This window comes from Lonchura striata, chromosome 17 (genome assembly GCF_050655825.1).
Source record: "Lonchura striata isolate lonStrDom1 chromosome 17, ASM5065582v1, whole genome shotgun sequence".
Taxonomy (NCBI): Eukaryota; Metazoa; Chordata; class Aves; order Passeriformes; family Estrildidae; genus Lonchura; species Lonchura striata.
The window spans coordinates 2,702,045-2,724,828 of NC_140719.1; the positions used below are offsets into that span (position 1 = coordinate 2,702,045).

Below are 22,784 nucleotides of genomic sequence, written 5' to 3' on the forward strand. Positions count from 1 at the left end.
AGGATCCTTGAGGCAGGTGCCTGGAGCTGCCTTGCCTCATTTTCTGGACCAAAGGCCATCTCCTTCCATCGTGATCCCAAAGGCAAACAGAGCAGCGTGGGCTGAGCAAACAGCGGCTGGAGCAGCAGCAGCTGGCGGGCGTTTACACAGGGTGTGTGCTGCTGAGTCAGCACAGCCAGCCCACCCCAGCACAGCCCTCCCCTCTGGGGACATCTTTGGGTGGAGCAGGGGACCCTGGGGACTTCCCCCTGCAGCCTGGGTGAGCCACAGGGTCACGGTGCAGCTCCTTGGGTTGGAGTCTCTCCACAAGGTGGAGGTCAGAGATTTATTGATAGAATCACAGAAGGGTTTGGGTTGGAATGGAACTAGAGGCCCATCCAGCTCCGCTCCCTGCCATGGCAGGGACACCTTCCACTGTCCCAGGAGCTCCACCCCCAGTGTCCAGCCTGGTCTTGGGCACTGCCAGGGATCCAGGGGCAGCCACAGCTGCTCTGGGCACCTGTGCCAGGGCTGCCCACCCTCAGAGGGAAGGATTTCTTCCTAATATGTAATTTGAACCTACGCTCCTTCAGTTTAAAGCCATTCACCCACACCCTATCAAACTCATGTAGTCAAACCCTGAGGAAGGGCATTTCCATGTAGACGGGATGTTAACAGCATCTCCAGTCCCAGACCCTTGGACATCTCCTCAATGCAGCTGTGGGGTGATGGACACAAGCACAGGGGACATCCCTCTAATCCCAGGGACATCTCAGACAGGGATCATCTCATCTCTGGGGCTGACCTGCAGGATGTGACCCAGCTGCAGTCACCTGCAGGGAGTCACTGTAGGTGAGAGGAAGCAGCAGCATGGACAGAGGACATCCAGCGCAGTCATGTGGATTTTGAAGCCGGATTTATGTTTATCCTTGGCTCTGACACAGGTGACAAGCTGGGCTGGAGGGAGGCCTCTGAGTCCCTCCTGCTGGCACAGTGCTGCCAGTGGCACAGGCAGTAAGGGCCATGGGACATGGTCAAGCCCCGGACCACAAGCAGCCAAGAGTCCTCTGAGCTGTTCAAGAATAAATGTAACCCAGTCCTCATCCTAAAGAAGGAAGGTTTTTCCTTTCAGAAGTTTCTGTTTGGGATGTTTAGCATTTTTCATCAAAACCACAAGGCTGTCTTGTTTTCCTCTCATTTCTATGGTATCTCTAATGGGTAATTTTAGCACTGGGACAATGACTGATGGATGCAGCTGGAAAATCAATAAAGAGCTAAATCTGGAGTGAGGAGACTTCTGTTTGCTTCCCTGGCTGTACCAGTGGCTGAAGTACTTCAGTTTTCATCACTGTGCTGTACAGACACTGTTAAATTTGGGAATCATGTGAGTTCATATTCCCAGCATGGGAACGTCTGTGGCTGGACACAGCACTGTGGGACATCCAAACTTTTGTGTCTCTGGCTTTCACCCTGTGCTTCCCCTGCACCAAGCCCCATCCTCTCCAGGGTGGGCTAGTGGGGCTCCAGGGGCTATCCAGGAGCTCTTCCAAAGCCTTTTCTGGGGCTTTGAGCAGGGATCAGTCCTGTCCCTACGTGCCAGGAGCCACTGTGTACTTGGAGGCATTCATGCTATCCTCTGCCAAAACACAGATCTTCTCACTGGTGCTTTTTTGAGGTCAAACTGGGCCAGAAAACACATGTCAGGGTTTTGGTTTTTTCCTAAAGCAGAAGTGATTCCCACCCACAGAGCCTGTAGCACAGGGGAAACAAGGACAACAGCACATTCCCACAAGAGTTTTTTCAATAGTTTTTCTGTGTTTGCCCCTGTTGGATGTGGATTTTTGGGTTCAGTGCAGTGCTGGGGATGGAGCCAGCCATGGGGCTGAGGCTTCAGGCTGTGGCAGGGGTTACAGTGTCCACATCCCCATCCAGGGTTTGGACAATGCTGGGAGGAGACACAGCCAGCATCACCTGGTGCTCCATGCTGGACTGCGATGGGTGGGAGCAGTGCTGGGATCCCAGCTGGTGTCCAGCCTGGAATGGGGCTGCTGAGGCTGGGTCACTTATCCAGGGCTCTCCTGAAGGACTGGCCTGGGTGGCCGGGTCACTGTTATCCAGGGCTCTCCTGAAGCAGCATCCTGAGGTGGCTGGGTCAGTGTCACCAGAGCATTCCCTGGGAGAATCCCTGGGTGGCTGGGTCGGTGTCACTTGGATCATCCCTGGGTGGCTGGGTCAGTGCCACCAGGATCATTCCCCGGTGTCATCCCTGTGTGGCTGCGTCGGTGTCACCAGAGCATCCCCCAGGAGCATCCCTGGGTGGCTGGGTTGGTGTCACCAGAGCATTCCCTGGCAGCATCCCTGGGTGGCTGGGTTGGTGTCACACGGCTCATTCCCCAGGAGCTGGATCAGGAGCTGGATCAGTGTCACTTGGATCATCCCTGGGTGGCTGAGTTGGTGTCACCAGAGCATTCCCCGGAGCATCCCTGGGTGGCTGGGTCGGTGTCACTGGGAGCATTCCCTGGGATCATCCCTGGGTCGGCGTCACTGGGAGCATCCCTGGGTCGGTGTCACTCGGAGCATTCCCTGGGTCGGTGTCACTGGGAGCATTCCCCGGAGCATCCCTGGGTCGGTGTCACTGGGAGCATTCCCCGGAGCATCCCTGGGTCGGTGTCACTCGGAGCATTCCCTGGGTCGGTGTCACTGGGAGCATTCCCCGGAGCATCCCTGGGTCGGTGTCACTGGGAGCATTCCCCGGAGCATCCCTGGGTCGGTGTCACTCGGAGCATTCCCTGGGTCGGTGTCACTGGGAGCATTCCCCGGAGCATCCCTGGGTCCGTGTCACTGGGAGCATTCCCCGGAGCATCCCTGGGTCGGTGTCACTGGGAGCATTCCCGGGAGCATCCCTGGGTGGCTGGGTCGGTGTCACTCGGAGCATTCCCCAGAGCCCTCCCTGGGTCGGTGTCACTCGGATCATTCCCGGGATCATCCCTGGGTGGCTGGGTCGGTGTCACTCGGAGCATTCCCCGGAGCATCCTGGGTCCGTGTCACTGGGAGCATTCCCCGGAGCATTCCCTGGGTCGGTGTCACTCGGAGCATTCCCTGGGTCGGTGTCACTGGGAGCATTCCCCGGAGCATCCCTGGGTCGGTGTCACTGGGAGCATTCCCGGGAGCATCCCTGGGTCGGCGTCACTGGGAGCATTCCCCGGAGCATCCCTGGGTCGGTGTCACTGGGAGCATTCCCGGGAGCATCCCTGGGTCGGTGTCACTCGGAGCATTCCCTGGGTCGGTGTCACTGGGAGCATTCCCCGGAGCCTCCCTGGGTCGGTGTCACTCGGAGCATCCCTGGGTCGGCGTCACTGGGAGCATCCCTGGGTCCGTGTCACTCGGAGCATTCCCCGGAGCATCCCTGGGTCGGTGTCACTCGGAGCATTCCCTGGGTCGGTGTCACTCGGAGCATTCCCGGGAGCATCCCTGGGTCGGTGTCACTCGGAGCATTCCCGGGATCATCCCTGGGCCGGTGTCACTCGGAGCATTCCCCGGAGCATCCCTGGGTCGGTGTCACTCGGAGCATTCCCCGGAGCATCCCTGGGTCGGTGTCACTCGGAGCATTCCCCGGAGCATTCCCTGGGTCGGTGTCACTCGGAGCATTCCCTGGGTCGGTGTCACTCGGAGCATTCCCCGGAGCATCCCTGGGTCGGTGTCACTCGGAGCATCCCTGGGTCGGTGTCACTCGGAGCATTCCCCGGAGCCTCCCGGCTGTCCCGGCGGTGTCGCGCCCGGTCGTGCCGGGGGTGACGGGGACATTTGGGGGGCTGGTGCCCTCTGCAGACGCGGACAGGGATCGCAGGGAGCAGCGCCCGGTTTGTGCTGGGAAAATCCGCCTGGATCACCGAGTCCCTCCATCCCCCAGCGCTGCCGAGGCCACCACGAACCCGTGCCCCAGGCCCCCATGTCCCCACACCCACAGGGCTTTTAAAACCCTCCAGGGACGGTGACTCCACCGCTGTCCTGGGCAGGGCTGGACAATCCTTTCGGTGAGGGAATTTTCCCTGATACCCACCCTGAACCTCCCCTGGCCGGGAGAAGAGCCCGAGCCCTGCGTGCCTCCACCCTCCTTTCAGGTGGCTGTAGAAGGCGCTGCATAAAACATGGATCTCTGCCTTACAATTTTTACTCAAATAAACATATTTGACAGACAGAAACCCAGCAGCTGCCATAATGCCAAGAGAAGTAACTAGGACTAAATGACAATCTGATCCCAGATTTGATTTGGCTTTCTTACACCCTTACAGAAGTACAATGGAATACGAGGAGGTGAAGGAAAATAAATCTGCTTAATTCCCTCCAAATTACTTCTTGCTGCTGTAAAGCAAAATTCAAGTTAGATGGGAGGAGATTGCAACAGAACCTTTACCTGCATCAACCAGAACTGTCAGAAATACTTTTAGGGAGAAAAGCACCACAGCAAGCCAAAACATCAAGCGCCTTTGGTTTAGGCTCTGACCATGCTCATGTGCCTCCAGAACCACCCTCACCCACAAATACAAATCTTCTATTTTCACACAGATAGTGGCAAAGAAAAACCCTGTGGGGCTGCATCCATTCCCCATGCAGGAACCCAGCTGGGTTCTGCTGGGCTCTGCTGAGGGACATGTCACCCCTCAGGAAGGGCTGTCCCCAGGGCTGTGACCCTGCAGATGGATTAAAGACTCCGAGATGTGGCTCCAGCGGGTGACCAAGCTGGGACATCCTCATATCCTCCTCCAGGCATCCCCTGGGCTCCCTTCCTTCACCAAGCACCCCAGGAAGGTGCTGCAGAGAGGCTGCCCAGGGTGGGTGGGCACCGTGGCCACCCCATGACAGGGAGCAACAGTGCAGAGGTTTGCACGTTTCTCCCCTTTCAAGTCTCTTTTTACCACTATAAATTCCATTACTTTGAATTTTGCGAAAGCCTTCAGGATTTATTTTTTTTTCCAAGCCAGTTATAAAAAGGACATTGGAATTACAGTTCCAGTGCTAACAATAGCATTACTCAAAGCTGCTGCCGAGAAGTAGGGAGCTCTGGATAGAATAAAGACCTAAACTAAAATGTCAATATTAACTCCTTTTTTTTCTCTCCCTGTCTTCCAGCCCACACAATCTGCTTGGGTCCCTCTATCTTAATGAGCATTAAAATGGTTTCAAATTAGATCTACAGAAAATTGAATTTTTTTCCCCTCAGAAGCTTAGTCTGGCCTTTCAAGGCCACTGATGATATTTTGGTTTTGTGTAAGAGCATCTTTGATCTCCAAAGCTCTCCGCTCACAGAGAGACACAGCTCATTACCAGCAATTTGTTGCTGTTGAAATGCAAGTGGAGAGAGAGTCAGGGAGAGGTTTGGCTGGGGGGTCTTTGGCCCCAGACCCCACTAGCCCCCTGTGTCTCTCCTGGCCCCCAGGCTGGCAGGTGGGTGGTCGCCAGGCTCGTCCTGGATTTGCAGCCAGCTGCTCTCAGCTTGGTTTTATCCCCAAAAATGTGGGATTGAAGAGCCTCTGAGCCCAACCTGAGCTCCAGGTGAGCTGTTTGGGGAGTCCTTGGGGACACTCCAGGTGACAGCAGTGTCTTGCTGAGATGCAGCAGTGACCTGGCAATGCACAATGGCTTTTCTTGTATTGCTTGTGCTGAATCCCTGTCCACCCCCTCGGTCCCAGGGGCTCTGGGGAAGGGGTCAGGCTGCCTGAGACCTGCTGCTTCCTCAGTGCTGGGAAGATGCAGCAATCAGACCTTCCAGGAAAGCCCGTTACCATGGCAGGGTCTGGCTGCTGCTGCTGCTGCTGCAAGAAGAATAAATCTAGATGGTGCAAAGCTGAGCAATCCTGAGCACTGCAGTGCCCTGGGGCAGCACTCACTGTCTGGGGATGTTTGTGTGGCACAAATGGCCTCAGGGTGAGCAGCTGGGTTAAGTTTGGGCTTGTACCTGGGTGTAAGTGGAGCCACCAGGCCAGTCCTCCTGCTCCCAGGAGAGAAGGCAGCAGAGGCTGTGACAGTGCTGGGCAGACCTGTCCCCACTTGTCTCAGTCACACTGAGATGGGCAGAACCCCTGTGAGGTCACAGCAGCACTTGGTCGTTGGCTTGGTCATTCTACAGCTGCCCCAGGTGCTCCTAGAGCAGCTTCATCAAAGGAATCCTTAATGAGCTGCAGCAGCTCCCTCTGCCCACCCCAGCACCCTCCTGAGCCCTCAGTCCTGCTGCTGGGGGAACAGGGCCAGGAAAGGCAGCACAAGCACCCACCAGCTGAGAGCTGCATGGGGTGGCAGGCCACCAACAGGCATTGATGGCTGTGAGCAGCCTCACCTGGATCCCAGCCCATGGGCCCCGAGATGTTTATTTGAGCTCTGCCAGAACCATCTCTCCCTGCTCCAGTTTGACTGGGGAGTGTGGGTCTCCTGTGTTGGTTGCCCAGACCTTCACCCAAGGACTGCAGAGCTGCCAGGAGATCCCCAAGCTGTGACCTGCAGGTTAATTCTTCTGGCTTTATTTCAGACCTGCTTTATTGTAGGGAAATTTAGTGATGATCTGGACTCCTGGATGAACAATCCTCCCCTCCTGGATGGGTTCCTCGGGAGCAGAGGGACAGGCCTTTGCTGCTGACACTCTGCCCTGTAGCTGTGGGGTCTCTTCTGGTTTCCTGGACCTCTGGGAGCCCCTGGCCTTTGCTGTGCTCTGATGGGTGGGAGAGAGGGTTGTACAAAGATCTACAGGAGAAAATCAAGTGTTGGGTGTGGGGAATTAAATTTCTTCCTCAGTCCTTATTCCTGCAGCTGCTGAGGAGCAATGGCAGTGATGGGATGTGCAGAGGATGATGAGCTGCAATTGCCATAATGCCTTTATCTTTTCACTTTAAGTTCTTTGCAGCTTCTGCAGGTCCTTGGGTTGCAGCAAGGGAGGCCAGCAGTGAAATTTTATCAGCAGAGCTGCCCAAGAGGAGGAGGGAGAGGCTGGGCTGTAGCTGCAGCCAGGCAGGTGTCTAGTGGAGAGATGATCCAAACCCAAATGAAGCTTTCTCCTGGTATTTATAGATGAAGCTATTTCTCCTGGTCTGATAACTGTAATAACACAAATTGAATGCATTTGTTGGCCTTGACTCCCATCAGGGCAGGTGTTTTCAGTGGCTGAAATGTCAATGCAAGGCAGGTTTTAGAAGGACTCTGTAAAAATAGTTGTAATAGGGCTGGGATTGTGGTATTTGCCCATGGCAGGAGTGTGCAAAGGTGGTGGGTGCTGTTGGGAAACAGCTGCTAGTAAAAGAACTGGTTTAATTCTAAACTACATTCAGCTCCCAGCATAAAGGGAGGGTGGGGAAATAGAACTGTGATATTGTAGTTCAGGGAAAGTAAAAGTTTGACAGATTTGGCAGCAACTGATCTAGAAGGAAACTCCAGCCCTGAGGGATAAAATCAGTCTGGGGGAGATGTAGCTGGGGTGACTTTCTTGTCCTGGAGTGAGCTCCATGGAGATGGACCCAGGATGTGCCTGGGATGTTTTCACCTCACCCACATGTTCTCAGGGAGCTGAAGCATGCTGTTAACATTTATCCTGCATTAATTCAGGCATCCCAAGTCCTTTCCTCTCCTTGTCTTCAGACCAACATCCCAAGGCTTACTAACAAGCCTTTCAGTGGTCAGCATGTGTTTTCTAACTGCCACAAAATTTGGGGAAGGGAGAGGCTGTTTGGGTCTTGTACATCCCTCACTGCTGCTCTGTCCTCCTTTGCTTTCTCATGCTGTTGGAACAAGCTGACCAGCTCTTGGTTTCAGATTAATGATGAACCTCTTGGATGTCTGTAAGTGGTCTCCAAGGCTCTGCCCTCCTGGCTGCACCCACTGGGTGTTTCTCTGCCTCCTTCTGCCAGGCTGCACCCTCGTACCTGCCCTGGCTGCTGGAGGCTCTCACTGTTGCCCCTGATGTGCTCCTTTTGAGTCAGGACATGTCCCTGGGGGCAGCACAGTGACTTCAGCTCCCACTTTCCAGTGGGAAAAGCGGGTGGTGGTACCTTGGCAGGCTTCCCCAGAGAGGCAGAGTTGGAGGAGTGGACAGGGATGTGTAGAAACACATCTTGCTCTGCTCCACTCTGGAAGGAGTGGAGGCTGGCAGAGTACTGAGGATGCTCTGATGGCTCTTTCCATCACTGTCCCCATGGTGACAGGTGCTGCCTGACTCCCCAGGGCAGTTTTGCCCTCAGAGCCAGCCCTGGGCCACACCGAAATCACCTGTATTTCAATTGTCACCACCCTGCAGCCCCATTGGACCTGTGAAGGTGGGATAAGCAATTTTCCTCCATGCAGAGAGCTGGGGCTTGCTGGCAGGAGCAGTGTCCCAGGGGCTGCTGATAGAACCTGTCACAAGCTGCTCCATCCTGTGGGGACGGTGGATTTGATTTTTGGCAATTGGCCCAGTACAAGTGCCACAAAGCAAGTGGCTGCAGAGGTGTCATTGCTGCCTGGTGACTGGGTGAGGGCACATTGCAGACCTCCCCTCAGCTGCTTTACCTGCCACCAGCTCAGCTGCAGGTGGCACGGGCTGGGGGTTCTGGCATGGGCAGGGACTCATCTCATGTAAGCAGCACAGTGCCAGGGTGTGGATGAGGTGGGCACCGCTCCTGTCCTGGCAGTGGAGGATGTTTTAGTGCTTCCTCCTGCTCTGGCCAGGGAGGGTTTGTCAGGTGTGACTCACCTGTCCCTCATGCGAGCAGCGCTGTGCCAGGGTGTGGATGAGGTGGGCACAGCTCCTGTCCTGGCAGTGGAGGACATTTTGGTGCTTCCTCCTGCTCTGGCCAGGGAGGGTTTGTCAGGTGTGACTCACCTGTCCCGTGACGGCTCCGGCTGGCCTGGAGCGGTGACCTTTGAGTCTATTAGCTCATGGAAACCCAAATAACCACTTGGGAAACGGAAATACCTGCTGAGGGACAATCCCCGGGCAGCTCCGATGAGCCGGGATAGGAGCAGCAGGGTGCCGTGAGAGGGAACACCTCTGCTCTCCCAGCTTTTTCCCCCAGCATCCCTCTCTGATGCAGCCAGCCAGCAAACTCCTTTGGAAAGCATTACTTCACAAAGAGAGATGTGCCGTGGCTGACGGTGCCCTCGGGCAGAGCCACAGTGCTGCTTCAGCAGCAGCTTGGGCTGAGGCATTAACTCCTTCCCCTGCGTGCCTGGCTCGGTGTGGTTTTCTGCTCCTTGTGTCAGCACTGCTGGGGTGCCATCCTGTCCTTACCCAGGCCCTGGGTGACAGGGAGGGCTCTGCATGAAGCCTAACACCACGAAGGGGTGGTTTTGTTTGGAAGGGGACCCTTGGCTGTGTCACCAGGTGTTGGTTGGGCTGTTCGCTCCACTGGAGCCACTCACATCAGTAGGTGGAGGGGGATCAGTGTCACCCTGAGCCTTGTTCCTCTGGGTGCATCTGCTCCTGCACCAAGCCACGGTTTGGCTCAGACATCCTGCTCCAGGGTGTGCCAAGAGGGATGCTCTCTGCATTCCTGCAGGAGCAGCTGCTGGGACATGTTTCTCTGTACTGGGGTTGCTGTATTTTGCTCTGGACACATGGAGTAACTGGTGAGGAGCAGGAAAATGAAGTGTATTTCTCAGCAGTGGGGTGAGGAGATGTGAGCTGAGAGAGGGAGTGGGATTGTCTGTGAGCTCTCACAGGCAACCAGGTGTGGGCGAGGAGGAAGGGTGCTTGTGGGGACCCCACTCCCCAGGGGTCTCCAGCTGTGTCACTGAGGTAACCCTTGGTGCACCCTCTCCTGTCACCAGACACCTCCTCCTGGGTTTCGTGGAGAGTTGAGGGATTTCTTGATGACTTTTGACCCTGGCATGTAGGTCAGGGGCCATGCCACAGCTTTTTATCAGCTAGAGTTGGGCTGCTCGAATGAATTAATCCTAGCAGGGGGTTGCTGAGCCACACAGAGATCCAGTGCTCTGGCTGGCAGCAGTGGTGGTCTCATATCACCATTGTCATAACTGGCTCTCTGTCACAGGCTGTCCCCCCTACCAACAATTGGGAGTGTTCCTCAGCCACTTCTGGGAAGAATTCAGTGGATTTAGGTGAAAGTGCTGCAGGAGGTGTGATTGTGGACCTTGTCTGGGAGTGACTATTGTGATATCCCTTCCCTGATTATGAGTCTGTGGTGGAGAAGTGACTTCCCCACTGGGAGGGATGGGGTCAAACATCAGGAGTGTGGGAAGAGCTGTGGGCTGGGGCTGTAGTGGATCACTGTCCTGGGCAGCCATGCTGAGATATTGTTACAGGAGAAAAGAGAAGGAGAAAAACTGGGCAGTTAAAGGGGAGGGAAGGCATGAGAGCCAGGTCAAATACAAGATCCAAATGACTTGTACCTCAGGTAGTGTCAGTGATCTCGTGCTGCTGGACCCTCTGCCTGCCCAGGACATCTCTTGGGATGGGAGACAACCAGGGATGGGGCTGCCCTGCTCCCACAGCACAGTGTTTCCCTGGAAGAAACCTCATGATCCATTGACCCCAGCCTGCTCCTACATGTGGAAAAGCCACTGCTGCTTTCCTTGGCCCTCATAAACTTGATACCATTCTTGGTGTGATCCTGTGCAGGGCTGGGAGTTGGACTTTGATAGTCCTTGTGGGTCCCTTCCAATTCAGGATATTCCATGAGTCTATGAAATGTCATTTTGCAGTGAGGGAGAAATGCAAAATCCTGAGTGGTGCTGTAGTATGAGACTTCAGCCTCTGGTTTCAGTTTTTTCTCAGGCAAGGTCCCACTGGGATCACTGAGGTCGAGTGAATCCTCCTATTCCCACACCCTGTAAGTTGTGCAAACAATCTGCCATCCCTACAGATGCTGAACCCCACAGGGAAAGTAGGACAAGTATCCCATCATCCAGTCCTTCTCCCCAGGCCCACACTGAGCAACAGGAACTCTTCCAGCAAAGGAGAGCAAAAATACAGGCAGTACAATTAGAATTATAATAATAGTAATTAATGCCTTGTCTCTCTCTAGGGATTTGCTAGTGAGGCTTGCCAGGTGCTGGCTGGGCATTTACTGATCAAAGCCACAGCACCCACATGAAGGGGATGGGTGCCAGCTGGGCCACGGGACCTGAGTGCCTTGGCTGGGGACTTGCTCTCAGTGCCCTCATCTTTCTCCATGCTTTGGAGGGGAAGACTGGGAGGAGCTGCTTTAAGAATCCCGGGGATGAGGGTTAATGGATGGGAGAGAAGACCAGGTGTCAGCCAGGAGTGCTCATCTGGCCCCAGTGATGTGAGCTGAAGGGCCTGTGTGTGTTTCTGTGTGTGTCTGTGTGCAGGGGCATACATGAGCTCTAATGCATCGACTCCTGTCTGTGCACGTGTCTGTATGTGGGAGGCTGCTCCTGCACACACGTTTCAGTTGACACACAAATGCCAGTCCGTGGGCTTGCACAGGCACAAGCCAGCAAATAACATGGGGGCTGGAGAAAATGCTTTCCAGGGAGAGGCTTGAAGAGCTCAAATTACTTCGTTTACCACAGACATTGAGAGGTGTCTTTATTCCAGTGTGTAAACACTGTCACAAGAGAAGGATGTGGCACTAAAGGACTCTTTAACATCAGAGAACAGCAGAACAAGAAGCAAAGGCTGAAGCTGCCCAAGCTGGCCTGAAGGGCAGGTGTGCATGCTGGCACAAAGGGGATACGCAGTGGAAACAAACTGCTGGGGGGGTATGGCAGGGTTTCTCTAGCCTGGTGAAGGGCAGTCCCTCTGGTGGTGCCTCAGCCAAGTTACTCCATCATCAGGCACTCAGTGTGACGGTAAGCCAATACTATTTGTTATGCTGTTAGAGCCACTCACGTTTCAGCCTCTTTCTTACCCTTTGGGTGAGGCCTGGGCACAGTCTCAGGGTACAGGCTGGTGAGGCATCTGTGGGATGGAGCCCAAAGCAGCTTCCTGGCCTCCCTGCAGAGCCCCTGAGCAGTGCTGCCTCCTGGCTCTGCACTGAGGGTGGTTTCTGATTGCTTCCTGCTCTCATCCTCGCGGGGTTGGGCTGTGGTGAGCTGGTGGCCCTCATGTCTGGGGGGCTTGGTGAGACCAATAGGCTGGTGGACTCCAGCAGCAGTGGGGAGCTGCTGCAGAGTCCCAGGACATTGTGCCAGAGCAGCTGGAAGTGTCAACCAAGGCCTGGTTGAACAGGGCTTGGAGTAACCTGGTCTGGAGGAAGGCATCCCTGCCCGTGGTAGGAGGAGGAATGAGATGGTCTTTAAGGTCCCTTCCAACCCAAACCAGTCTATAATTCTATCATGTATTGATCCCAGAGATTTGTACTCCACTGGTGGGACATCCAGCTCCAGCCTTGAGGAAGCTGCCTGGGAGCTGCCTTGCAGATGAACCCACAGAAGGGGCACAGGGGACTTTGGCTGTGGCCTCCTGCGAGGAGAGAGACTGTGCAGGGAGGTGTGGCTGAACGGTACCACCTCTGCCTGAACTGCTGGAAGGTGTCAGCCTGAAACAAATGAGTAATTGTTGTTGCTGTTGGTATCAGATGACGTAGTTTACCCGCCGGCAAATCAGCTGAGAAGAGATGAGGCACTGAGTGAAGCAGGGAAATTATTTAGAAAGGTAATAAACCTGTGTAATATAAATATATTAAGGTAATGGATTTTATGTACACAGGAATACAGAATGGCTGTCAGTGGTGTAGGTAGCACGGGGAGCCCACCACGACAGTTCACATGTGTCTTTTTTCGTTCAAAGGAAACTTTAGAAACCTAAAGGTCAACTTGCACAAAGCTCTGCTGCTTTACTTCCCCCTCCATCACAGCCGCTCCGGTGCCTGCCCTTATGGGGCGGGGTGGGCTCACGCCAGTCACGCCCTCGCCAAACCAAGTAGGAGTGGGGGGAGAGATTGCAAACGCAAAAGAGAATTTGAGGGCGGAGAGACAGACTCATCTTGTCACAAGAGAGCAGGAGAGGCTCTGGGTGTCCCCGCGGTGCCGCCTGCCAGGCTCGCCCCTGTCCCCTGCAGCCGCGGGGCGGGTGGAAATGACCTGGAGGTACGAAGTGCCCCAGGGGAGCCGCGCCGCTGCCGCCGCCGGTACCGCGGCGTCAGCCACGGCCCGGGTGCGCCCAGGCATTTCCGCGCTGCCTCTCCCGGAGCAGCCCCGGCGCAGGGGAAACTGAGGCACGCTCAGGTGGGGCTGCGCCTCCTCCGTGTCAGCGTCCGCGTCTGGAAACTCCTGGAAAGACAAGAGGGGAACAAACAGAAGTGACAAGCAATGTCTGTGACTTAATGGTGGAGGCTTGTGCGTCTCGCACTTGCGGCCACAGCTGAGCCCTCCGTGGGCACATTTTCCCCACATGTGGCACCACTGACAGCTGCTCTGCCAGCACCTGTGCTTCCAGCTCGTCTGTGCTGCTGGCAAAGCCCGGCTCAGGTGCTGCTGAGAGGGAGTTTATTGATAATTTTTTCCCCTTTTAATAACTACTATGTTCTTTGTCAGAAAATTTCATGTTCCTTGAAGTTAGGGGAATGTGGTGACATCTGAAAGGAAAATTTTATTCTAGAGCTTGTCTTGACATTTTTCTTCTCTCTTTTTAAATTTCCCTTTTAATAAGGGGGAAGGGAAGCAGGGAGAGCACACAGAATGCAGAGGAAGTGAGATTTCCCACCACAACAACAAAACTCTTCAAAACATTTTTTTTTTAAGCAAAACAATAGTCAAAAATATCAGAAAGCAAACCATGGCAGTTTACTAAACATCCTTAGCTTACTTTTTTTTTAACTGCTCTGAGTTTTAACTCCAATGAGTCCTCACACAAGTAGATAAGAGGAATGGCTCTGGGGTGAGCAGGGAGGTAGGAATGTAAATACACGTTTTGACTGCAGTGAGTAAAATCCTCCTGAATATGGCATCACTGGGGGGATGATGGGCGCCCTGGAACTGCAGGCATTGTATACATTGAATTATAGAGTCACAGACTGGTTTGGGAACTTAAAGATCATCTCTCATTGCATCCCCTGCCATGGGCAGGGACACCTTACACTATATCCTAGGATGTTTCAATCTCTGTCCAGCCTGGCCTTGGACAATTCCAGGAATCCAGGGGCAGCCACAGCTCCTCTGGGGGACCTGTGCCAGGGCCTCACCTTCCCCTAAGAAGGATTTTTCTTCCTAACATCCAATCTAACCCTGCTCTCTGTCAGTTTAAAACCACTGTCCCTTGTCTTGTCACTACCTAGCCATATAAAAAGTCCCTCTCTTTCCATTTTTAAAGCCTCCTTAAGATACTAGAAGGCTGTAATGGAGTCTCCCTGAAACCTTTTCTTCTCCATGCTTCAATTATATCAATCCAGTTACATTTTACAGACTGCTCTACCCAGTGTAGCTGTGATCCAGGGGATGGAGCTGTCCTGTGGCATCGCTGCTGGCCATGGCATGACGAGGGACTCTGTGTATCTTAGCACAAATCCTTGCAGAACTGTAGCTGTGCCTGGGTGCTTTTGTTCAGCTCCTGATGCAGGAATCCTTTTTACTCACGTTGTGACCTTGGGCAAGCAACTTTGCTGTGCTTAAAATTATCTTCTCTGCAAACAAAGTGCATAAATCTCCATGTCAGGTGAAGCTGCAGCATGGCACAAGGGGCTTGGGTTTGGTGAAGGGTTTTTCCACCCTGAGTTGTCACATGTGTGGTGTCCCTCTTGGGCAAGGGTGCCAGTGCTGCCCCAGAGATGGTGTAGCCCTAATTGTGCCTCAAAGCATGATCCTTTGGCCACTTTCCATGGGGAAAAAGGGTTCAGTAAAATCTGCTGTAGCTCAGGGTGTTTTCAACCCCCCTCTCTTCTCCTAATTTGCTTGGTTTTGCTGGCAGAGCTAAATAGGGGCTGCAGAGACTGATGAAAGAGGCTGCAGGCTCGTCTTACAAAATAAAAAGGCTGGAGCAAATTGGCGTGCCTAGCCTGGGAAAACAGAAGCTAAGGGCAGCACAAGGAGAGCGGTGTGCGGACGGATCCCAGGGTACGCCCTGCGGGAGGAGATGAGCTGCAGAAAGCCTTGGCACAAGACTGTTGTGTGTCTGTAGCCTGTGACTACACGCAGCCTGGAAACCAGAGGAGGAGGGAGGCCCTGGAAAGGCTTCCCAGCAGGAGCCCTGTGTGCCTGGAGCACACAAACTCCTTTGGTACCCTGTGAGGATTTTCAGGTTGCCACAGCCACCACAAGGCAGCACGGAGAGTCCCACAGCCCCACATCCCCAGGCTGGTGTCACTGTGGGGCCGTGGGAGGATGTCTGTCTGTCCAGCCAGGTCCGGGCTGGGTGTGCTCTGCAGATAAACAGCTCCTTTTACACTTATTCATTCTGCCTGTGTACACAGCCTGCTCGCCAGCGGCCGGGAGGTGCCTTTTCCTGGCGCTGCCTTTGGTGTGGGTTTTACAGATGGTTTTTATTCAATCAGGCAGAGATGAGGGGAGAACATGGCAAATGTATGAAGTGCGCTGGTCATCCCTGGCTTCCTGGAACACTCTGACCTTCACCCACTGATCCACAGAGAGTACGGGGTCATCAATGACTCTTCAGCTCCAGTCCCAGTTTGTTGTCAGGTCCCTTGTATTTGCCTCTTACTGGACACTTAAAGCAACTGGGGTCATACAAACAGGAGCAGGGAGAGGTGACAGCTGGGGCTGGAGAATTACAGGGAGGAAATTAGATTAGAGGGAGCAGGGATCACCAGGAGGCAAGACGGCCCCGTGTTGGGCAGTCAGCTCCTTCCCTCAGAGCCCGACCCCACAACCACTCCTTTCCCTCACATCCGACCCCACAACCCCTTCTTTCCCTCAGAGCCTGCCCCAACCACTTCTCTCCCTCAGAGCCCAGCCCCACAGTGGCTCCTTTCCCTCCCAGCCTGACCCCACAACCTGCTCCTTCCCTCAGAGCAGTCAGGGACCCACCATTCTCTTTCCCTCACAGCTCAGCCCCACAATCTGCTCCTTCCCTCCCAGCCTGACCCCACAGGCAATCCCTTCCCTCCCAGCACAGCCCAGCCCCTGAAGCTGCCCTTTCCTCCACGGCTCCTTCCCTTCTAATAGTCAGGGCTGCATCAGCTACCCCTTACTTCATAGCCCGACCCTACAGCAATGAGGGGTCCATCAGCTACCCTTCCCTCACAGCCTGGCCGCACAATTGCCCCGTTCCCCGGGCACTCGGCACCGCCCCGCTCCCTCAGCGCGGCCGGGGCGGGGCGGGCCGGGGCGGTCCCGCCCGCCGGGGCCGGCACAGCGCGGGCCGCAGGTGCGAGCGGAGCGGAGCGGAGCGGCCGGGCCGGCGCGGCCATGGGCAAGGTGCAGCTCTTCGAGATCCGCCTGGGCGACAGCCGCGTCGTCTACAGCCCCGGCGAGCCGCTGGCCGGCACCGTCACCGTGCGGCTCTCGGGCTCGCTGCAGTACCGAGGTGAGCCCGCGGCCTGCCGTGCCCCGCGGGGCGGATATCCCGGGGAGGGGCTCGCGGGCTGCCCCGGCCCGCGGCCGGGCTTCCTCCCCCGGCTCTGCGGACCGGCGGCTCCGGGGCTGCCCCATCGCTGCCGCCCCCGCTGCCATGCGGCGGCCGGGAGGGGCTGATGGGAGCAACCTGCTGGATTATTTCCTCCTTCCTCCGCTTCCTCCTCTTACTTTTTGCTCCTATCCCATAAAATAAGGAAACATCCTCCCAACCCCCTTCCCACAACGCCCCAGCGCGGGGCTGTGCCACGGCAGCCTCCGGAGCTGGCGGGTGCCCAGGGTGGCAGCGGGAGGTGGCGGAGGGGCTCGCCCGTCTCGTTCGGCTTTCCCGGAGTCCTGCGGCTTCCCAGGGCTGCCGGCATCGCCCCGGCACAGCCCCGAGCCTGGTGCCCTGGGTCGGACGGACGCGAATGTGTTGGGCAGGGAACTGGGCGGAGGTGGGCGATGCCGTGTCCCGGCAGGAGCGGCACCCACCCACCGGCTCGCAGGCACCGTCCGCAGCCAGCAGCCGTGTTGTAAGGTCTCGAATGAACTGGGGCATTGGAGTTGTGGCTCTGCGAGTGTGGGAGATGTCCGCGGTGTGTACGAGGTCCTGTGAGTGCCAGCAGTGGTCTGGAGCAGGAGTTGTTGTTGCTCCACGCAAGGCTCAGGCCATGCTCGTGGCTGGTGCAGTCCGTCGGAGCAGAGGGATGGGGCTGGACTGCAGGGAAATGAGCTGGTTGGGCTCGGATCATCCAAACTGGGAGCTTCCTCCCCCGCCTGAGAGAAGTCATTCGCATTTGCAAGTCAGCTTTGTGCTCAGTGCTGTGGAAATGTGAACCAATTTGCTGTTTTCCCTGAGGTCTTGCTTGCTTCTCGTGTGTGCATGCTGCTTCCTTTGTAACAAATTATTGGAGGGGGGAAAAAAGACCAAGTAATGTAAAATGTGAAGTCTCTGTTCAAGAGCTGTCAGCCTGGATGATGGTGCCTCTGCCTGCCGGTGCCTTGCTTTTGAGAGCACCTCTCCCAGTTGTCTGCAATAGCTTTTGGAAGCTTCTTGTGGAAAAAAAAAGTATCTAGGACAAGTGTAAACTTGTAGCCTGTTAAACTCCTGTCAGAGCAAAACAGTCGCAGATCCAGCGTTTATCTCCTTGGAGAATACTCCTGGATGCACTTCCAGCAAAGATGTTCCTAATGAACTCTGGCTGACTTCCCTCGGCCCATCCCATTGACTTCCATCCATTCCTGAAGGTGCTTCTTGGGAGGGATGAGAGTTTGGCCTTAGAGGGTTTGGTGTGCTGGCCCTTTGTGCTGCCAGCTGGCCAAAGCTACTTGCTGCTGCCTCTACAACTCCCATTTGAGGAGGACCTGCCAGGTTCTATTCTGCACCAGCTCTCCTCTGCTTCCTGGTGTTGTTGTAGGGAAGGAGAAAGGCTTCTCTTTGTTCTAGACCTCCTTTCTGCATCCTTATTGCCTTGATTCGGAGAAGTATCAGGGTCTGGTGTTAAGTACAGGTCCTGAACTCAGGAGGGGTTTTGCTGTGGGATCTGGTGTTTGGGGCTAGTGCAGGGATTTTGGTAAGAGCTGGGTAAGAGCTCTAGGAAAGCTGTCAGATGCATTGAGCCGAAATCTGATGTGGGCTCCATGTGATTGATGCTTCTGTTGTGCTGAGATCACTGAGCAGCTCTTCTAGACTGTTTCATGTACAGTGGCTTCATGAGTTGGGCTAGAAACTTTCCATTACTGGTGTCAGAACTCACCCAGTTAAGTCACATTTGGGTGTGAAACCAACTTCTGCCAAGCACAGGGTGACACTTTGCTGTGTGTTCTCCCTCCTGCTGGTGCTTAAACCTTCCATACTTCATTTCTTGGGCACCCTCTCCTTCTTCCTGGATGAAGGAAGTGTCCCACCCTCAGAGGAAGAGGTTCCTGTGGCTGCTTGAAACATCCTTTTGCTGTAACAGCAAAAGAGATCTTAAAGAGACTTGTGAGCCCTGTTGAGCACTGTGGGCTCGGCACTAGAGGGATCAGACAACCTGACATCCTCTGGCTTCCTACTGGGCTGTGAGGAGAGCTGTGTGGAATCAACTCATTTTACATTGTATATGCCCCCACACACCTTCTGTGGCCAACTGTGACTTTCCAGGCTAATAAACTGCTTCCAGGAGAAGACACAAAGTCTCACCCCTGGCAGGTCTGGCCCTCAGCACCACGATTTGGTGCTTTCCATTTCCTGAGCCAGGCGAGTCTGGCGCGGTGACTTCTCGGTGCTGTGGTGTGTGAGATCACAGCCGGAACCAGCCTGGAGGTGACTCCTCACACGGTAACTTCTGGCTCTTGCAAATTACACCTTCTGAAAGGTGACAGTGCAAACAAACACAGCTCGTTGTGCCTTGCTAAACACGGGGGAAATCTTGGGTCATGGGGCAGCGTAGCTGGGGACACACCTTTTTGGGATCATTGATGTTCCCACTTAGACTGGCGTCAGTGCCAGCCCTGCTGACTGGCACTGAGGGCTGTTCTGGAGCACATCTTCTTCAGCTGACCTTGCAGCAGCATCACAAATACTGACTGGTCCTTGGTGACTCATGTGGACCTTCTGAGGAGCCACATTTCTTCCTGTGCCTGTGCCAGGGTGAGGGACCTGCCCAGAAAACTTCTGAGCCTCAGGGGAGAGCGCTGATGGAAATGGAGAATTCCTGATCATTGTGCCTGGTTTGCTGGGTAAATCATCAAACGTGTGTGCACAAAGAATAATTAATCTTACAGGAAGCTTGCGCAGGGACAGCTGGAGATGGAGTTAATTTGTGGGGAAGGAGGAGGGAAGCCAGTTCATTTGGAGCAGGGCAGGCAGTCCTGGTTGCCGGCAGGAGCATGTGGGAACAAAGGCTTGTGCTGCCTGGAGATGCTGGAGCACTTTCCTCTCAACTCTGTGGCTTCCAGGGCCCATGTGGATTATTTTGGTCGTGCCTGCCATTCAGTGAGGCTTCAACAAGCGTAATGTTAAAATAACAGCCCTCTCTGCCAGGCCACCAAGAGCAAAGAAACAGCAAGTGCTTTCCGGAACAGATTTCAGCACTTTGCTATTCTCCACTCCGTTATTTGGCTGTCCAGGTTTATGCAGGGATAAGTTGACTTTAAAATCACTCCCTTGAACTACAAAGCTCTAGACACTGCTCGTGTTTGTTCATGCTCTAGAAATACACATACATAATTCCCATTTCCACAGAGCAGAGAGCCCATGAATCATAATTTTCTGATCTTAAATGTAGTAAATATTCTCACTTCTCATGTGGAGGACAGAGAAAGCTGGTGGTGAAGGGGAATGAAGAGCAGGGCTCTGAAATTCTGGGTCAGATGTCCAAATTAAAAGGTAACTTCTGTTCCCTAGAAGGGCATTAGGGAGAAATTTGGGTTTGGTTGTTCTGACATGTGTGTAACCTGTGCCCTTCCTGAGGGGAAGGGATGACACCAAAGGGCTTGAATGGCCACAATTCTCCTAGAACTTGACCTCTGGTACAGTGGAAAACATTGTTCTTGCAGGAAGGCTGTGGCTTGGGAAAGTGCTGGGGAAAAGGTGGATTCGGTCCCTGCATAGTGGTCTGGCTTTCTCCTGAGTCAGAAGTTTGTGTGTAAAGGAGGATTGGAAATCCCTGTGCTGGCAGCATGGGTCACCTACTCACCATTGGGGCAGAAGGGACCCCATTGCTGGTCCCTGCTTTGGGGTGCCTTGTGGGGAGGGAGCGTGGTGCCGCAGAGCTGAGCGAGGCCTGGCAGTTTGGAGGGCACTGTCCCTGGTGATCCTGGCAATGTCCCATGAGGTCCTTGAGCTGTCTGGTATCCACCAGCAGTGGTGGGTGGCAGGATGAGGCCAGCTCAGGAATGCTCACGGATGGCTCCACAGCATCACTCCCTCAGGCTGGATGGCTCCTGCTGTAGGGGAGCTGGATTAACTTTCTTTTTTCATTGTGTGAAGAGAGATAACGAGGAGCTGTGTGGCCAAGTCTGTCTGAGGCTGGGGAACAAAAGAGGGATTTTTGCTCTCCTGGCTGGCTTGCTGCTGGAGCTCCAACTCCTCTGGAGTCAATAACTAATCACGAGATGGGTTTGTGTCTCTGTCGCTGCAGCGAGCCGCTCTGCGCTGCTCCCCCCGCCTGCGCACCGCTTGCGCTCGGCTGAAAAACTGCTTTCCTTGGCGAGGAGACATGCCATGGCCTCCCATCCCTTGTTTAACAAAATGGGAGGACAAGTGAAGTGGAGCTCTGTCTGTCTGATTTGCTTCCAAGTGTGACAAACGGGGTGTGAGTGCTTATCCCTTCCCTGGAGCGGTGCAGAGCTGTCAGAGATGTAGCTTGTCTTTCTGGGCTGGAGTCAGGTAGGCGGCAGGGAGGCTCCCTGGCTGGGAGGAAGAAGCCTGTGGGTTTCCATCCCTCTCATCCCGAGGCAGCTCCCTATCCCTGGCTGTGTTGGGAGAGGAGGAGCAGCCAGGGAGTGCATGGACGGGCATGCTCCACTCGGAGCGTGTTGCGGAATGCTTCATGCTGTAAGTCATCCCCAGGGAAGAAGTAGGTGTGTAGAAGACACAGCTGTCACTTGGCTTGGTGGAGTCTTGCTAGAGGCTCTCATAGCCAGTAAGAAGAGGATGGACATGTGGGTCATCCTCTGCTATCCAGAGAGGAGCCCTTTCAAGAGAAGAAGGGGGTAGGGTGGTTGGGTTGTGCTGCAGGGCTGCTGCAGACCTGACCTGTGCCAGAGCATAGAGAAAGGTGCTCTACCAGGCGTTGGGGAAGGTCTTCTCCTGCTTGGGGCAGCTACTCCTGAAATGGCCTGGCAAACATGTCAGGGGCTGGCCTTTGGTTTGGTGCCTCTTTTCTTGAGGGCTGATTGCTAAGATATCCAATGTACAGCCTTTAGGCTACTGGTGTGACCTCTGGAGTCTGGTGACAGGAATTGCTGTGGAAGTTAATTGCCTCTTTGTGCTGCTCTTAAAATCTGTCACTCTTCAAATCTCTTGTGGAGAAATGCAAAGTGCTTAGGAGAGGAGAAAATGAGCAAAGGACCAGACTGTTGCCAGTCAGCATGTTTTATGCCTTGTGCACAGTTGTGCCTGCATGTGCTCAGAGTCCCTGGGCTGTGCTCAGGATTCAAAACAGAGGTGAAATGGATCCATACCACAAAGGTGTTCAGGCTTCTGTCTGCTTGTGATGGCTTTTAAGCAGCAAATCCACATTCCCCACTCTCTCTGATGGTAAATTAAAAGTAAGTGATGGGGTGTACAAGTCAGCTGGGAGTGAGATGTTTTGCTGTCCCTAAGTTTGTGGGTAGAGGCCTTTCACCACAATGTGGGTACCTGTGGCTGGCTATTGCTCTGTGCAGTGGGGTGGCCAGTGCCATGGGTTTGAATTGCTTAGCATGAGTAAATTCTCACAGGTGTATTGGGGTCTCGAGATGCTGGATGATGGCAGTGAAGAGGACATGGGGTGTCCTAAGGTAAGTATCGAGCTGCTTTTGACCCCCTCGACAACATGAGGGCGGCAAGCTAGTGCCAACCTGGAATTAATTAGAAACACCCTGATCTTTGAGCACCTTATCTTGATTAAAAACTGGAGTTTGTCAGATATCCATAGCAAAAGCTGCTTCCAAGAAGCATGAATCATTTCTGGAGCACTAATGCTTATGACTTCCACTCCTTTGTTCTTGCTGACGGCACTCTGCTTTCTGACAGTCGTTCTGGCTCAGGCAGCTCAGACCAGAGGTAACAATGCTGCAGCAATTCACTGTTCATCCCTCCCAAAAACACCCTCCTGATTCCCAAATATTCCCTGCAATAAGAGTGGGATAAAACTGGCTTGTAAGGCAACAACTCTAGGAAGGAATGCTCAGTGTATGGGTAGAAATTGGAGCCTTCTTGATGGAGGATTATCAGCAGGGGTCTGAATGTCAGGGCCAGAGGTTCAGCTCAGGTCCCAGATGTTCCTTTTCTGTCTGCTTGGATCTCTGAGGAGCCCAGCCTGACCATGAGGACTGTCTTACCAACTTGTGGCACTCCCAGCATAGTGAGGATTTGTTATGTATCTGGTGCTCTGGTGATAACAAGAGCATAAGTCATCTTTCCAAACTGATGATCTTGCTATAAATAGAGAATCCAGCTGCTTGTGTTGAATGGCATCAAAGAAAATCATAGGAGCAGCTCTTATCCTTAGTGAAGTGGATTCTGGCTGTTTTCTCTGAAGATGCTGAGGTTGGGAGATTTCTTGACAACTGAGACATGCAAAAGCAGTGCACGAGAGCTCAGTGTGACATGGGGAATCTTCAGCAGGGAGCAGGTGGGGCTGGGATCTCTCATCCCATGC

At 54.3% G+C, this 22,784-nt stretch overlaps 1 protein-coding gene and 1 long non-coding RNA gene across 2 annotated transcripts in view; one reads left to right on the forward strand and one right to left on the reverse strand.

Moving 5' to 3' along the window:
* Nucleotides 1-15,386: 15,386 nt before the first annotated feature.
* Nucleotides 15,387-16,194, reverse strand: LOC116184228 (uncharacterized). Its single transcript, XR_004148985.3, has 2 exons — nucleotides 16,071-16,194; nucleotides 15,387-15,639 (listed from the first exon to the last, which is right to left on the reverse strand). It is a non-coding gene; the product is annotated as an uncharacterized LOC116184228 (long non-coding RNA).
* A 6-nt stretch (nucleotides 16,195-16,200) lies between these two features.
* ARRDC1 (arrestin domain containing 1) overlaps nucleotides 16,201-22,784 on the forward strand; it is a 37,933-nt gene continuing 31,349 nt past the window's right edge. The window contains exon 1 of the mRNA XM_021542277.3: nucleotides 16,201-16,405. Coding sequence (XP_021397952.1) covers nucleotides 16,288-16,405 — 118 coding nt within the window. The 5' untranslated portion in view covers nucleotides 16,201-16,287. The remainder of the gene's footprint in view (nucleotides 16,406-22,784) is intronic.